At 35.7% G+C, this 17,355-nt stretch overlaps 1 protein-coding gene across 7 annotated transcripts in view; it reads right to left on the bottom strand.

Annotated features, from left to right (window-relative positions):
- Nucleotides 1–11,309: 11,309 nt before the first annotated feature.
- The window catches only part of LOC114754169 (WD repeat-containing protein 91 homolog), a 35,494-nt gene continuing 29,448 nt past the window's right edge, over nt 11,310–17,355 (bottom strand). For all 7 annotated transcript variants that reach the window (XM_028942933.1, XM_028942931.1, XM_028942934.1 and 4 more), the window contains one exon: nt 11,310–11,601. In XM_028942933.1, coding sequence (XP_028798766.1) covers nt 11,467–11,601 — 135 coding nt within the window. In that variant the 3' untranslated portion in view covers nt 11,310–11,466. The remainder of the gene's footprint in view (nt 11,602–17,355) is intronic.

Below are 17,355 nucleotides of genomic sequence, written 5' to 3' on the forward strand. Positions count from 1 at the left end.
TGAGGTAAAGTAGTTCCCTATTAATAGCAAAAGGTTCGAATTCTTGTAATTGATGCATGTTAATGTTTTGGTTGATTGATCTTTCTACTGGGATTTTCAAAAATCTCATCCCCCAAATATAATGTAACATTTTAGGGCATGTAACTCTCAAGAGCAAGCTACAGATTGGAGGCTAAATTATGGTGATACACCATAAAAATTTGTGGACATTTGGTTATGTATAATTATCAATGGTTGGTGCTGTAATCCCTAAGCAGGATGTTAGTTTAGAGCCATGTTTTATTTATTTACTGAACAAATTTATGCACAAAATTTGGTATGGTTAGATTTGACGTCCTGAGCTTCAAATTGATAGGTAACACATTAAAAATGGCCAAGTATACGATTTTTAATGATTTTTCAAAGTTAAGGTTCAGAATCTGGAAAAAGGATTTTTGCCAAATGAACAGAGGTGAATTTCACAAAAACCTAACGCTTTTTCAAATGGAATTGGTTTATAAGCTTATTTTTCTTTAAAATAGAATTCAAAGATATTTTTATAGAATTTTGAACCACTACATTTCGATTTTTGTGGAATATGTTATGAATTTTTGAAGTTGGACCAGAAAACTGGATTTTTACCAAATGAACCGTAAAAATCCGAAAATTAGCGTTTTTAATGAAATTTTGAGCTCAAGACCATCCAATGTGGCCTAAAATGGTTTTAATTAAACCCTAAGTAAATCCAATAGTAAGGTGTGACAAAAATGGTGTAGGATAAACCTAAAGAACAAACATTGGAAGCATTAGAATTAAAGTTGTAATTTTAGAGTTCAAGACCCCTATGTTTCAGCCAACCTTAGTTCTTAAGGAAGAAAATTTCTTTTCATAAATCCAAGTACATATTTGGATTCTATATGCTGGTTATTGCATGAGAAGAGAGGAAGAGGGAGAAGAGGAAGTTTGCAGCGAAGGAGAAAAGGAGAAAAAAAAGAAACTGCTGCTAGGATTCGCTCTAATCTGATGAAAAATGGCGTTGTGTTCTGAAAATTCAAAATTTAAAGTAAAATTTTTTCTTCTGTTACGTAACAGATCAATATATATCTACATAGTCGCCTATTACAGCATAACAGACGAGTACGAATTATTCATACTTGTCTGTTATGCTCTAACAAACGAGTATGTGTGTGCATACTCGTCTGTTCTGCCATAACAAACAAGTATATACACACATATTCATCTGTTAGAGCGTAACAGACGAGTATATGTGTACATATTCATCTGTTCTACCATAACAGATGAGTATAGTGGTCTTTTTTTCTTTGTTTTGAAAAACAAACGAAAATGACCTTTTTTGTAGTAGTGATTCTTGCCTTTTCTCTTCTTTTCTTTCCATATGATCATTCCCATTTCATAACTCATGCTTGGACATGATTCTTTAATCAAATGCTCACATGTAAAGTATACTTGATCATTGATAGAATATTCTAACATAGTTTATAACAATACATAACAATTCATAATAATTACAAAATATAATTTCGATGGCATTAGATTCAACCCTCTTCCAATATGATTTTCTTTCCTTTCTCCTTGCCTTTGGTAACACCACTTGAGGTTCCTATTGATTGTTTATACATTGAAAGGAATGAGATTTTATAGAAATCTCAGTAGCAAAGGAATTACAATAATAATGTTAAGTATGCAAGATATATTACAATCAATTCATGAAACATTTCTTGACCTTTTTGCCATATAAACACCATATCAAATCATTCCAAATCAATAAATTTATGCATTATGCCAAGGCATACTATGCATGTAAATCAAACACATTATCATCAAACAATTTTAAATATCATGTATCATGTAATAACCAAGCAAGTCAACATTAAAATTGTAAATTCCATACTACCTCTTTTAATCCACAATTTCAGTTTCCTTGATTCCTTTGGGCTCCTCCTTGTCCTCTTGCACAATGCCTATCAATTCACGCATAAACACATTCCAAATTACCAAAAATCTAAGCATAAACATCAATGTTCAACCTTGAATTCAATTAAACCCCTTTTTCCTGGATTTTTCACATAATTAATTTCTTTTTGTTTCTATCAATCTCTTGGTTCATCCCTACATAATTTTTCATGTAGAATCCAAATATCAAATTAGATTGAACAAAATCGCACTCCTTCCCCTTCAATTCATTTTGGCCGAATAGTAGGGTTATATTTCAAAATTTTTATTTTTGATTCCAATGATTTTAAATACTTTTCCTTAGTGTTTTCCTACACAAAAACACCTTTTAAACTCACTAGAATCATCAAATCACATTGAAACAAACTCCTATCTCAAGCACCCATAGTGGCTGAATAGGGCTATATAAACCCGTACTTTGATTTCTTCCAAAATTCAATCCAAACATCAATTAAATATGATAATTTCAACTCATTTTTAAGGCTTCTATCCTTCCCTAACCATATTCAATCTAACCAAATTGGACAGCATAATAACCTTAGGTTACAACTTGAATTTCCAACCAAAACAAGCTTTAAATTCGAGCAAAATCAAGCTCAAACTTACCTCAATTAATCCTTGATCAAAGCTTGATATTCTTCTTCCAATTGCACGGTTAAAGTCTCTCTCTTAAGGTCAAGAATTCAGTTTGGCAATACCTCCCCTAAGCTCTCTAATTTTGGCTGAATTACTCCAAATAAGGGGGTATTTATAGAAATTTTTGGGCCAACCTCCCCTCTGCAATTATGGCCAAAAATTGGCCAACAAAATGTCCATGTGGCTACCATCAAATGCTCCAAAATTCCTAATCTTGCCAAGTGTCCTTATTCCCACTGATATTTTGACTTAATTTGAGTTTAAGACTCTTTAATTGTTGGGCCAAAATTTGCACAAAATCTTTAGGCTTTCTTGGGCCAAAATGAAGCCCAGATCTAACTTTAAAAGGAAGAAAAAATGGGGCCTACTCATAAGTATCAATTTTTTTTTACCAAAACTCACTATATCGGTTACTATTTTTAAAAATATTTTTGGTCCTCTAAAAATTCATTTCTCTTCATCAAAACTCCTTTCTAATATAGGAAAGCATTCTGAAAATTTTGGGAATTTATCTTCACCTCTAACTATTTATTTTGAATTTTCTCTGAAATCAGGCTTTATTGATAAGATTTTGGTGATTAAATTCTAAAATTAATCCTTTCACCTCCAGGACCTGGAAAAATTTTTATAAACTCAAATAAATCCTTAAATAATTTTTTCATATTTTTCTAGAAATTATTGAGGCCTCTATATATTTAAAATAATTTTTTTGGGCTAATTTTTCACTGTTTTTTCCAAAAAAAATATGTTTATAGAGAATTCTGTAATAATTTATTTTCATGTCATTTCCACCTTTAGGGCCTTAAATAGGGTTCCAAAACCTCTAATTTATATTTTTTCCATTTTCTTAGGATTTTTTGAAATCTTTCTCAAATTTTTCCATTTTACCCTTCCTGGACCTTTAATTTCAAAAATATCAGTTCAAAAAAGAGTCGGAGCTTAACTCAAAAGTTGTTCCACCTCTGAGTCTATTTTACTATTTAACCCTCTATCTAATTTATTATTCATATTCTTAGGGTCAAATTTGGTGGGATGTGACATCTCTCTCCCTTTAAAATAAATTTCGTCCTCGAAATTTGAAATATATCTTAGGTAAAGAGCTCTGGGCAATTGCGCTTCCTATCATCTTCCTTTTCCTAGATTCTTCCTTTTGTATCAGATCCTCCCAAATCACTCTAACCAGTGAGATTAAATTACTTCGTAACTACTTAACCTTTCAATCCACATTTTCCAGTGGTTGTACTCCAAATATCTAGTCTCTTCGTAGTGCCATGCCATCGTACTTCATGATATGAGTAGGATCTGGTTGATACTTCTTTAGTTGGAAAGCATGAAAGATGTTATATATATCTGATTAAGATTAAAGGGTAGGGTTAATTCATAGACTACTAACCCAAATTGTAACATAATTTAGAAGGGTCTTCGGCATTAACTTCTTCCCCTTAAGGGTTTAACCCATTCCCATGGTTAGTATCCCCAACCACAAACTCTAATAGCTTCCTTTATATGCCCACATAACTTTTCTGTTTACTTTGTGATGTTAACAATCCTTGTCAAATCACATTCATTTGCCCTAAAACTTGATCCCTTATCTTTGGACTGTAAACTTTCCTTACACTTAGTTTAGTCCAACACAGCAGTGATCGATACTTCCTGCCATCTAAGGCTTTATGCAGAGTCATCCGTATACTAGAATGGTAACTATTATTATAGCTAATGTCTGCCAATGATAGATGCTCATTCTAGTTTCCTTTTAAAATTTAATACATAGCCTCACAGCATGTTTTTACAGTATTTTGCTACCCTTAATAGGCATGTTAGCACATTCAGCCATCCTTCTCTTTACCTTAAAGGTCTATTTTCCTTCTTTTGCCTTTCATCTAACATTTAGCTTGCCTAAATGCACACTATTCAAGACTTATAGCTCTTGGCCTAATTGACAACAATGATATCTCTGAAAAAGTCACAGTACTATCTCTGTACTAGTTAATCACTGGAGGGGGCTTCTATATTTTAAACGCATCCCTGGTCATCTCGTAATCAAGCACCAAGAGGAATCACCCTCATGGCTTAGTATGTCATCTCATGCTCATACCTCGAGAGGCATCACCTTCTCAGCTTAGCATCTTCCTTTTATGCTTGGTCTAATGTGACCTTGGGAGCCACTGTGCTCTATCGTAAGCCTCTTTAGGATCTACTGTAACCCTGGACTATCATCACCATCACCCTCGTTATTATTTTCATCATCACCGCCACCATTACCATCATCAATTGCCATGTTAGGATCTCTAGGAGATCCTAGACCACAGGACTGAGTAATAAAATAAGTCACCTCTACTCCATAGATAATTTGACTGATCGTTCCCCAAGATTGATCACAGATACTACTATTGCCTTCTTAAACCTTACTTAATACTTCCCATCAACTTCAGAGTTCTTAGCCTTTCCATATTTTCTTAGCCCTTGAGTTTAGCTACTTTAAGTCACTTTTCCTTCATTGTGCCTCTTGAATCTCTAAGCACTGGCTCATTTGTAAAACTTGTTAGTTTGTCATCATGTTAATGCCAATCTGTCTTGCCTTAGGACTCTGTACTCCTTGCTGTCTCTTATCAATTTGAAAAAATATTAGAAGAGGACTTATATCATCATGTTCTCATTACCCATCACCATACTATAGTATCCTGTTAAGTTCGAGGAGTCTCATATACCTACCTCATAATACTTTCCCATTACTGTTGACCAATTTTGCTCTCCTCAACGTAAGATCCACTCTGCGTGTTGCCTCAACTGCTTCCATTATCCTCATTAGAGAATTTATACTTGTGGGAAGACGCATTGCTCATGCCAGAGCAACCGTCTGTCCACTATTTCTAGTACTATTGATGGGGGATATATTCTATCAACTCTATTCGAGCTATTCATCTATAATTCCTACCGAGATTAACTTGCTCCCGTAAGAGCAGAATTAATTCTGTGGTGGAGGAGCACATCCAATCTTAGAGAGGCACTTTGTGGCCAAGATCTTCCTTGTATTCAATTTTTGCCAGGATATACTCCTCAATGTCATATCCCTATTAAAGGGAGCCTCTCCACTAAAATTATTTAGTCCTATAGGCAACGGCATTCATTAGTGGCGATTTTGTCTCTTGGGTTCCACACTGGTCTGGGTGTCATGGTTACACACTCCTAAACACCTTAAGGATGGAAAAGAACACTATATAGTTCCTAACATTATCAAATATCCTAGTATCATTAGGTTTTAAGTATCATCGAGAATTTCCTTATCTTTTATTACATATCGATTCCCAGTGCAACCTTTAACTATTACATTCTCGTCTCTCTCTATCCAACTCTATCCTCAAGAGGGATCTTACTTGACACTAACTTTTTCTTTTTCTTTTTTTTTGTTTTACTTTACCTTCTAACCAATCATTCCTATGGTCAAATATTGATTGTCATACACTGATCACATTACACAGCAAATATTTAATCTCCTTGCTGTCATATCTTGGTCAGGTACCTAACTCATCATTAATTCTTCATTCAATACCATTAAATTCCTATCCCTCTTAGTTTATCATCCCTTAGGGATTTCTACTTCTACTTCAAAGGTTTGAATAGACCTCAAACATTTTACCTTATCACCTTGTCTCTATCAACGTTACATTGATTACTCGAAGTTTAGGTTGTCACTCTGCTTTCCTACTAAGGTATAAACTCCTATTTCTATTGGGTCTACTATACTTCCAACCATTTGATTAGGAGTTATACGATGAGGATCCTTTGAAAATCAGACCCGTTCCAGGCATCCCCTCAATCATAAATTCCACCTCAAGAAACAAACTCCTACCTTAAGAAACCATAGTGGCCAAATAGGGCTATATAAACCCTAACTTTGATTTTTTCCAAAATTCAATCCAAATATCAATTAAACATGATAATTTCAACTCATCTTCAAGGCTTCTATCCTTCCCTAAACCATATTCAATCTAATTGAATTGGACAGCATAACAACCTTAGGTTACAACTTGAATTTCTAACCAAAACAAGCTTTAAACTCAAGCAAAATCAAGCTCAAACTTACCTCAATTAATCCTTGATCAAAACTTGACATTTCTTCTTCTAATTACATAGTTAAAGGCTCTCCCTTAAGGTCAAGAATTCAGTTTGGCAACACCTCCTCTAAGCTCTCTAATTTTGGCCAAATTATTCAAAATAAGGGGGTATTTATAGAAATTTTTGGGCCAGCCTCCCCTCTGCAATTGTGGCAAAAAATTGGCTAGCAAGATGGCCATATGGCTGCCATCAAATACTCCAAAATTTCTGATCTTGCCAAGTGTCCTCATTCTAAAATATTCCACTAATATTTTGATTTAATTTGGGCTTAAGACTCCTTAATTGTTGGGCCACCATTTGCACAAAATTTTTAGGATTTCTTGGCTCAAAATGAAGCCCAAATCTAATTTAAAAAGGAAGAAAAAGCGGGGCCCACTCATAAATATCAATTTTTGACCAAACTCACTATATCGGTTACTATTTACAAAAATAGTTTTGGGCCTCCAAAAATTTATTTCTCTTCATCAAAAACTCCTTTCTAATATAGGAAAGTATCCTCAAAAATTTGGAAATTTATCTCCACCTCTAATTATTTATTTTGAATTTTCTCCAAAATCAAGCTTTACCGATGAGATTTCAGTAATTAAATATTCTAAAATTAATTATTTCACCTCCAGTGCCTAGAAACAATTTTATAAACTCCAATAAATCCTTAAATAATTTTTCATATTTTTTAGGAATTATTGAGGCCTCTACATGTTTAAAATAATTATTTTTGGCTAATTTTTCACTATTTTTCCCGAAAAATCTCTGTTTACAGAGGATTTTGTTATAATTTATTTTCATGTCATTTCCACCTCTAGGGACTCAAATAGGGTTTCAAAACCTCTAATTTATCTTTTTACTATTTTTCAGAAATGTTCTAAATTTTTCACAAATTTCCTCATTTTATCTTTTTTGGACTGATATATTTCAAAAATATGAGTCCAGACAAGAGTCGAAGCTTAACTCAAAAGTTGTTCTACCTTTGAGTCTACTTTACTATTTGACCCTCTATCTAATTTATTATTCATATTCTCAGGGTCAAATCTGGCAAGATGTGGCACCCAAAAATTAAAAAACATTTCTTTCACTACACTGTTTTATTTTACTTGAAATGATTTTCAAAACTCCAATTTTAATTTTAACTTCATTGAGTCAGTTAGTTTCCTAGGTAATTAATGAATAAGGCTTCTTTGAGACGACTCGAGGTTGTAGCTAACTACAATCTGTGGTCTAAAAATTTATTGATTTTTGACCCACAATATGGGCTAGACGCAAGTCAAATCAAGGCAGCCAGTAAGGATAACTTGAGGCTTTTAAAAAATAATAATAATGGAGTAATATTGTAAATTTGCCAACATTTTTAAATTCAAAATCTGTCATTATGACTGATTTGAAATTTCGCAAAATCAAGTGACCTTTTGAAATTTGGAAATTCAACTATCAATGTTTTTTTTTTTTTGGAATTTTCCCAAAAGAAATATGTATTGAAAAGATAACTAAAGTCTAGAGGAATTCATGTAGAAGGAATTTTTGCTCCATTTCGAAATGTTCAAATGTATTTTTATATCAGAGATTTTTGTTTTTTTTGTTTTACTATGCACGGGTATTACCCTATTAAATATAATTTGTTTAAGACACTGTTAAACACTAAATGTGAGCACCTTTCTCAACTAGGATTCAAATATTGGTTTATCATTTTATGAAGGACCAACCCCTTTCACTATACTTAATCCTCGTAGGTCATCTAAGATCTGATTAGTCAATAGAGCTTTTAACAAAAGATAACAAGTAATTTTAAGCCACTAAGCTTTAAAATTTTGGCTAAAGTCTTTGGATTTGCGTTAGAAGGATGACTAAATAGGTTCAAAGTTTAAAATATTAAAAGAAAGAGAGGGCATAATCTGAAAATTTATATTCTCAACATGTAATGGAGGCATATGCCCACTAACTTGTATGTGGCTCCGCCACAGTTCGCAACTTCACAGAGATGGTGGTATTTCAGAGAGTAGTACGAGGGAAGCTCAACTGAAGGTGTGAGGGCTGCTAACTCGATTAGCCGAGAGAGATGGAGCGTTGCCATCGAAGTCCATTAGTCAGAGGAAATGAAGGGGCGGCTGCGGTCAAATTTGATTTGCTTGTTTTCTCATATAAAATCACTCTTTAAATATGCTAGCGAAGCTCGCTCCCCACACTAGAGCCGTGTTAAAACTGATCTTTTGAACTTGTAGCCATCAAGCCCGAGCCTGTTTTATTTTATTTTATTTTTTGTAATTCTTTTCCTCCTTTCAGCTATAATTTTGTTTACTTTTTTAGTTTTTTTATCTCATTCTCATTATTTCAAATGACCATAGTGTAATATATCTTTCACTTTGTATTATGAATTTTATTTGTGGTGGAGTTAGCTGAGCAAAAAGAAGGCGGCTCTGCTTCTCAAGCTCAACCAAATAATTTCATATTTTCATATCATGCTTCAAACCCTATCAATATTAAATGATGACTGATGGTTAGGTACTTGATATGATTAGTGGCATTGTGTTTGTGTTATTATTGATTTTGATTTATCATGTTTTAATTTAGGATGTATGCTGATAAAACTCAATTTTTATATATTTTATTTCACATTAATCTTGGATTTAAATGATATCTTAAGCTTAAATAGATATTTTATGCATTATTGGATTAAATTATTGATTTTAGGATTTTTCATAAAATTTTAGATTTTGGATTGAAATATGAATATTTTGTGATTTCTTATTTTTTGGCTTGAAATTAATATTTCCTATTTCTTTCAAGTCAATTCTCATATTTTTGAAAAGTTAATTTTTAAAAAAAATTTCAATCCCTTGCCTTATTTAATTTTTTCAATTCCTTGCCTTATCTAATCTTTAATTTTGATATTGATTATATTATATTTGAATATAATCCATATTAATAGACGAGGCGGCTACCTTCCTCTTCACTCAGTAATCTTCATTCCATTTATTCACTTATCCCCATCCTCCATCATTCCATGAGTTTCATGCCATCCATGGGAGTTTGAGCTTGGTTGGGAGACAATTTGGAAGGAGTATGAGGAAAGTTAGAGCCTAAGGCTAACATTTGAAGACCATAAGGAAGTGATATTTCATTTATATTTTTAATTCAGAGTGGATTCATACCGAGATTATATTTGTACTAAGATATTTGCTAGATTTTATGTTTATGAACCTCTACATTGTTAATTAAATTTATAATTGAGTTTTCATTATGAATTTAATTATCAATGTGAGTTGAATTGCAAACTTGGATTCTTTTTCCTCTTGATTGTTCAATTGAGTGGGTAAATGATCTAATTGTTTAATTAGATAATTCTAAGCATAATTTTTAAAATTAATTTGAATTATTTCTCACTAGTCTTAATCAGTTTAATTAACTAACCTTATATCATTATGAGTTCTCTAATGGTTTAAAAATTTTTGAACTGAAGGGTTTCTCATGTTTCAAGCAAGTAATTGAACTTGTTAACTCCTCTCTTTTGTCACCTCCCTTTGATCCAATTAATTGATTCCATAAAAGTTCACTTCTTGCAATTAATCATTCTTGAAAAGAACCTCTCATTTTTGTTTTCTTAATTTTCTTTACTTTTTATTTAATTTCCTTTATCCCCCCAAAATTACATTTACATTCATCCAGTTTAATATCACTTTTATATAGATTCTAGGTTATTTGCATCACATTTTTCATCACATGAACTCATATCTTAAAAAAAAAACCCCTAAATTGCTCCTTAGAAGATGACCTATGTTGCCACCATATTACATTTATAATTGGTCTTTGTTTAATTGAGTGATATAGCAATGGAGACATCAAAATGATATATCATGTATGTCTAATAATTTGGGATGTTTGAAATTTTGGATTCTATATTTTATTTATAATAATTTCTATTTCAATATTTCATTTCAAGTATCTAGGAATTGGAATGAATTTTATTAAAAGAAAACAAAATGCAAAAATAATTTTTACAACAAAAAGTGACATTTTGGCAAGCTTGCTTGGTAAAATACCAATCCGCTAGAAATCTGATCTTTTAGCTAATTAATAGTCCAAAAAGATTGTAGAACTCCCATGAATAAATATGGGTATATATGCATACCAAGAAATGAGCAACGACGTCAATTATATGTGCATACCTTTAGGGTTGATAATATGAACCCATAGGTTGCCTTTTGGCGAGTTGAACCATATAGATCAGGTTGAAAAGACTCGTTTGAAAACAGCTCGGGAGCCCATCAACACCTTTTTTTTATCTAATGAAATTGTTACTTTTTAATATTTTTTTCTTATACAATATCCAAAAATAATAATAATACAATTTTTTTTCCTTCAAATATTTGATTGAAAACACCAAATAAATTATATAAGTATTTTTTAAATTTTTTAGATAGGATATAATATATAATAATATAATTATGATAATTAAAATTTAAAAAAAAATAAGGGCTAACCCGCAACAAGTTGCGAGCCTAGCGGTGCGGGTTAAAAAAACTCGTTTATTAATGGGTTGACTTTTGGCTAGCTCTAACAGACTATTTTTGGAGGGTTGTACGGGTCCAACTCATATTACCAGTTCTACATACTTTTGCTCATCAAACTGACGGATATTTAGAAATGCTTTAAAGCAAGATGCACAAACTGAATATGAAAACAGATCCAACATCTTAAAATGAAGAAATGAAATACAACGTACTCAAATGCTCACTAAAGAAAGAATGAAACAATCTTCTAGACAAAAAGCTATCGTAATGATGTTACTCGGACAGAATTGTCGGCAGATCCTGTCAAAAAAATGGGCAATATCGGATGCCAATCAACAGCTGTAACAGAGGCTGCATGAGCAAGCGTTCTCCACCCACTTCGACCACCTTGAACCTGAGACAGTACAGTGAGACGTACGAGTAAAAGCACCATACCCAACATCGAGCACGATGAATGTAACAAACAGGGGTACATGGATTTATCACTTTTCAACTACCACGCAGAACTTCAAAAACTAAAATATCATCCACAAACATTACCACCAGGAAGTTATATCCCATTTTTACAAAGGCTCAGTTTGTGTAATATGTCATTCCTAACTGAATTGAAGGGTATCACATGACAAACCAGATATAAATTGACATCTTCGTCGAGATGGGTGATAGCAAAATTAATACACCAGTGTTTAGATCTTCAGGAATGATAGTTAAGTGGGGTATTTTCGACCACCTTGAACCTGAGACAGTACAGTGAGACGTACGAGTAAAAGCACCATACCCAACATCGAGCACGATGAATGTAACAAACAGGGGTACATGGATTTATCACTTTTCAACTATCACGCAGAACTTCAAAAACTAAAATATCATCCACAAACATTACCACCAGGAAGTTATATCCCATTTTTACAAAGGCTCAGTTTGTGTAATATGTCATTCCCAATTGAATTGAAGCGTATCACATGACAAACCAGATATAAATTGACATCTTCGTCGAGATGGGTGATAGCAAAATTGATACACCAGTGTTTAGATCTTCAGGAATGATAGTTAAAGTGGGGTATTTTCTACCTTTTGAAGTTTAGCAAATGGCTCAAATTAAAAGGTGTGTTTGCATTTTTCCCCAGTTTAATCATAAGTTTTCCATCCATCATGTGAAGACCGGTGATGCAAGTCAAGCCAATATGACACCCAGGGAATTCTAATTCATTTTCTATAGAGCAAAATAATTTATTATTGTTAGAAGGAGTAGACCCAAACCCAGAAAGCTAGATTAGTTTGAATTTAAACTGTTTTTTTCCTTACGATGTATTAACAGTGAAGAATACATCATAAGGTAGTTAGTTAGGATAAAAAGAATAATAGTAAGGTATAGTTGTAATTGCAGATCAGTTTTTGGAAGTTAATCAAGACTATTATTCAGAATTATCTGTCTCTTCTTCTCCTACCTCTCTTCTTCCATTTTCTATCCAAACCACAAAATGGATAGACCTCAGCCTATATGCCCTCCACACATTCGCAAGCAGCACTACAACAGGTGGCTGAAGAGTACGATCAAAGGTTTCAAGCTTCAAGCCATCAACAATGAGCTCTGAGACCTACATGAGCTTTGTGCTCTGCCTGCCACCACATGGGCTCTTTCCAACCAAATGGATTCCTTTCTTCAAGATAGGGAGTCGGACAATCATGGTGGGAATAATGGACCTCCTTGACACCCAAGAGGCTGCGCAGATGCTTAAGGATTATCAACCTCCTATGAGGCTTGCAAAATTGGACTTTCCTAAATTCCAACACTCAGATATTGTGGTGTGGATCTAGAAAAGCGATAGGTATTTTGAGTTGGATGAAACGCCGGACAAATGGAAAGTGACTACGGCAAGCATTCAATTGGACGAAAAGGCTTGCCTCTAGCATCAATCGCTTGAACAGGACGTGGAGGGTCGTTGAATAAGATGGCCAGAATATAAAGACGACCTCAAGAATAGATTTGGACCAACTTACTAGGCTCCATGTGAGATTTAAAGAAGCTTAGACAAACAGGTTTGCTAGATGACTACAATGACAAGTTTGATGCCATTTGGCGTAAATTGAGACTACCCAAAGATTATATTGTTCAGGGCTATATGAGGGGTCCCAGCAATGAATTTGCTAAGCAAGAATCCTGCAGCTAAGAACTATGAGGGAGGAAGAAGTATAGCAAAATTACATGATATAAATCTGCGTCAAGAAGAAGACACAAAAGGAGGTTAGAAGGGGTTTAATGACGCAACACAAACACAAGGGAAGTGACACTATTCCTGGATGCCATTCGTGTGGAGTGGGATGCAGACCTTTAGGGGCAGAATAGTCAACTCGGCAAAGCCCACTACAGTGCCTATGAAGAGTGGTTTGGGTTCTTCAAGTTCACGAGTTTCTTCTCAAGGGACAACCCGCCTGAGGAAGTTGAGAACCACATAACACAACCTATGTTTCTACTGTCACCAGAAATATTCTAAGGGGCGCAAGTATCCCCAACAACAATGCATGGAGCTCCAATTGACTGAGTTGGAGCTGGGTAAAGGAGAAGATGAACCCAAGCCCACAAAGCTTGGACAAGATATTCAAGATCAAGAGCCAAAGGTATATATGCAGATTTCTTTACATGCAATACAAGGCAGTGCAGGGGCGTCCTCCATGAGAATTCAAGGTCATGTGGGAAAAACGCCAGTCCAAATTCTTATTGACAATGGTGCTACGCATGACTATTTGGACTGAGCTTTGGCAAAGCAGTTGGGGTGGAAGGAAGAGTTTGATGTTATGTCAGATGCAGAGATCGCTAGTGGGGGTAGGTTGAAGATATGTGGAGGGGTTCAAATGGCGCATGTAAGGGGAAGAATACCTGTGGGATCTGAGAGTCATGGGAATTAAGAAATATGATATAGTCCTGAGGCTGTGTTGGCTTAAGCATACAGTTCACCAGGCTTCATGGAATTATGACACTTTAGCTATGCCATTTTGGTATAATGGTATAATGTGTACATTGCAGCCAGCACAACGAATAGTACGTGGGTTAAGAAGGTTGATGGGTCTTTAGAGGATGGTGGTCAACTTTTTCTGTTGTGATTGGTGGAAAGTGGAGAGAATAATCTCCAATGTGTGCAAGATGAGTTAGAGTTAGGTGCTGTTCAGGGAGTGCAGAAGCTTTTCTCACAATTTGCTGATGTATTTAGTGAACCCAAGGGGCTGCCTCCTTCCAGGGAAGGTCAGAACCATCTTATAATTCTTCACGGGTCAGATCCAGTCAATTTAAGGCCCCATCACTATGAAGGCCTGTTAGAAGCCGTGATCCTCTCCCCCATCTTCTCCCTTGATTTACTCTATTAATTACCTAGAATAACTTCCTGATTTCTTGTGATATTGCATTATTACTGATTGATTGTAATCTCTTTGCATTATTATTATTGATTGTAACCGGATTGCACTCTCCCATCCGGACTCTATAAATTGTACTCAGATCATATGAAATAAGATATATGAGTGAATTTACATACTCCACAAATATGGTATCAGAGCACTGGGTTCGGTCTGAACCCAGAAAAGCTCCGTAAACGTCTGTTGTGAGCCAGAGAGAGAGAGACAGCGCGGGGAGAGAGAGAGAGTGAGGTGTCCTCAAACTAATGCAAGAAGAGCTGCGTGGACGACACCACCCCTCCAGTCCTCACCGGCGTCCCTTGATCGGCTAGTCCCCAGAAGCCGACGTCGAACGGAGCTGCGCGTGACTCTCACGCGCCGACACAAGCACTGCGCGTGAAGTCCACACGCCGCCACGCCCTATCACGCGCCGCCGCCAGAGACCTCCAGTATCTTCCAGAGACCCAGAAAATGGATGACCTAGAATTTCCACCACTTTTTGGATCTGTTCGCAATATTCCAAGGGCCCTCATGTCCGGTACATCTTCTAATACTCAAGCTACTCCTTCTAAAAACTCCACTGCAGAATCAGACTTGACAATAGCCACTGAACCTCAAGCTATGGGGGTATCTCACAAACTTAATGGTAGCAACTATCTCCAATGGTCTCAAAGTGTCTTAATGTATCTGCGTGGGAAGCGTAAGGAGAAGTATATCAATGGAGAAGCACAACAACCTTCACATAATGACCCCAAATTTGACACCTGGTTCGCTGAAAATAATCAGGTGATGTCTTGGTTGTGCAATTCAATGACCCTCAAAATCAGTGAAGGATACCTTCTTGCAAGCACAGCCAAGGAAATCTGGGATGCTGCTAAGCGGACCTACTCTACCCTCGACAACACTGCAGCCTTATTAGATCTCAAGAGGCAACTCAAAGATCTGAAGCAAGGCAACTTAACTGTAACACAATACTACAGTACTCTGACAAAGATATGGCAGCAATTGGATCTCTTTGAAGTACATCCTTGGAAGGATATAGATGATGCTAATTACTATAGACAGTTGGTGGAAAAGGGACGAACATATGAATTTTTGTTGGGCTTGAATGATGTGTTTGAAGAAGTGAGGGGGAGAATTATGGGACTGAAACCTCTGCCATCCCTATTTGAAGTCTTCAGTATGGTTAAGTTCGAAGAAAGCCGAAGACACCTCACCCAAGGTAATCTGACCCCAGCAGAGGGCTCGGCATTGGTGACGAGAGGGTTCCAGACATCAGAGGGGCCTGAGAAGAGAGGGAACAAGTGGTGCAATCATTGTAACAAGAGAGGGCACACCAGAGATGAATGTTGGAAACTACATGGAAAACCAACCCAAGGGAAGCAGAAACGAGAAGATAGAAAGAGCCACCACACCTCATCTGAAGAAAGAGGTGACGATGGAGACTAGTTGACCAGAGAAGAGCTTCAAATGCTTCGTAAGATACTTGAAAAACAAAACAAGTCAAAATCTGTTCCCAACGTGAACTTGATACAGTCAGGTAACTCCATTATAGCCCTTAATGCAATGGTAACTAGTGATGAGACTTGGATTATTGACTCCGGTGCTACGGATCACATGACTGGTAATAAGTCCTTCAAATCCCTCAAATATTGCCATGAGAACCTTAGGGTAAAAGTAGCAACTGGACTATATACGAAAGTTGAGGGTGTTGGCATTGTGGCTCTATCTGAAGATCTGGAAATCCATAATGTTTTGTTTGTCCCTGCTCTTACTTGCAATCTTATTTCTGTGAGCAAATTAACTAAAGGGGACGTATGTCGGGTGATCTTTGATGATGTTAAATGTGTTTTTCAGGATTCGACCTCGGGGAGGAAGATTTTGACTGCTAAAGAATGGGATGGACTCTACTACTTTGAAGGAAAGGATATGAAGATAGCAGGAGTAAAGAAAGCTATGGTTAGCTCCAATTCTCAGAATAAAAATGTAATGTTGTGGCATCTAAGATTAGGCCACCCCAGCTTTGATTATATGAAGCATGTGTTTCCAACTTTATTCAATAAAAATTCTTCTCCTTTCCAATGCGAAACGTGCCAAATTGCAAAACAAACTCGCGCCTCTTATCCCAAACATACTTACAAACCTACTGCCCCGTTCACAATGATCCATACCGACATTTGGGGACCTGCCAAAACCAACACACGAACAGGCACAAGGTGGTTTATCACATTCATAGATGATCACACCCGGGTCACATGGGTTTACCTTATGAAAGAGAAATCCGAAGCCTTACAAATTTTCAAAAACTTTTGCTCGTTTGTGAGAACCCAATTCCAAACTCCCATCAAAGTTTTGAGAAGTGACAATGCCAAAGAATACGTGAGTGGAGCCTTTAGGGAATTTCTTGAGCAGGAAGGAATCCATCACCAAACCTCGTGTCTATACCCCCCAACAAAATGGAATTGCTGAGCGAAAGAATAGACATCTTTTGGAAGTAACTCGAGCTATTATGATGGAAAGAAACGTTCCGAATATGTTTTGGGGAGATGCTGTACTGACCGCAGCTTACCTTATCAATCGCATGGCCTCCAAAATCCTCCATTTCAGTACCCCTATTCAGAAATTCCTCGAGACTTACCCCACCTCACCTATCATCAATTCCATTCCCCAAAAGATCTTTGAGTGTGTTGTCTTTGTTCATAAACATGATGGAGGCAAACTAGGTGCTAGAGCAGAAAAATGTATTTTCCTCGGGTAT

The sequence above is a fragment of the Neltuma alba genome, unplaced genomic scaffold, assembly GCF_004799145.2.
Source record: "Neltuma alba isolate B1F8T4 unplaced genomic scaffold, ASM479914v2 tig00010093_pilon, whole genome shotgun sequence".
Taxonomy (NCBI): Eukaryota; Viridiplantae; Streptophyta; class Magnoliopsida; order Fabales; family Fabaceae; genus Neltuma; species Neltuma alba.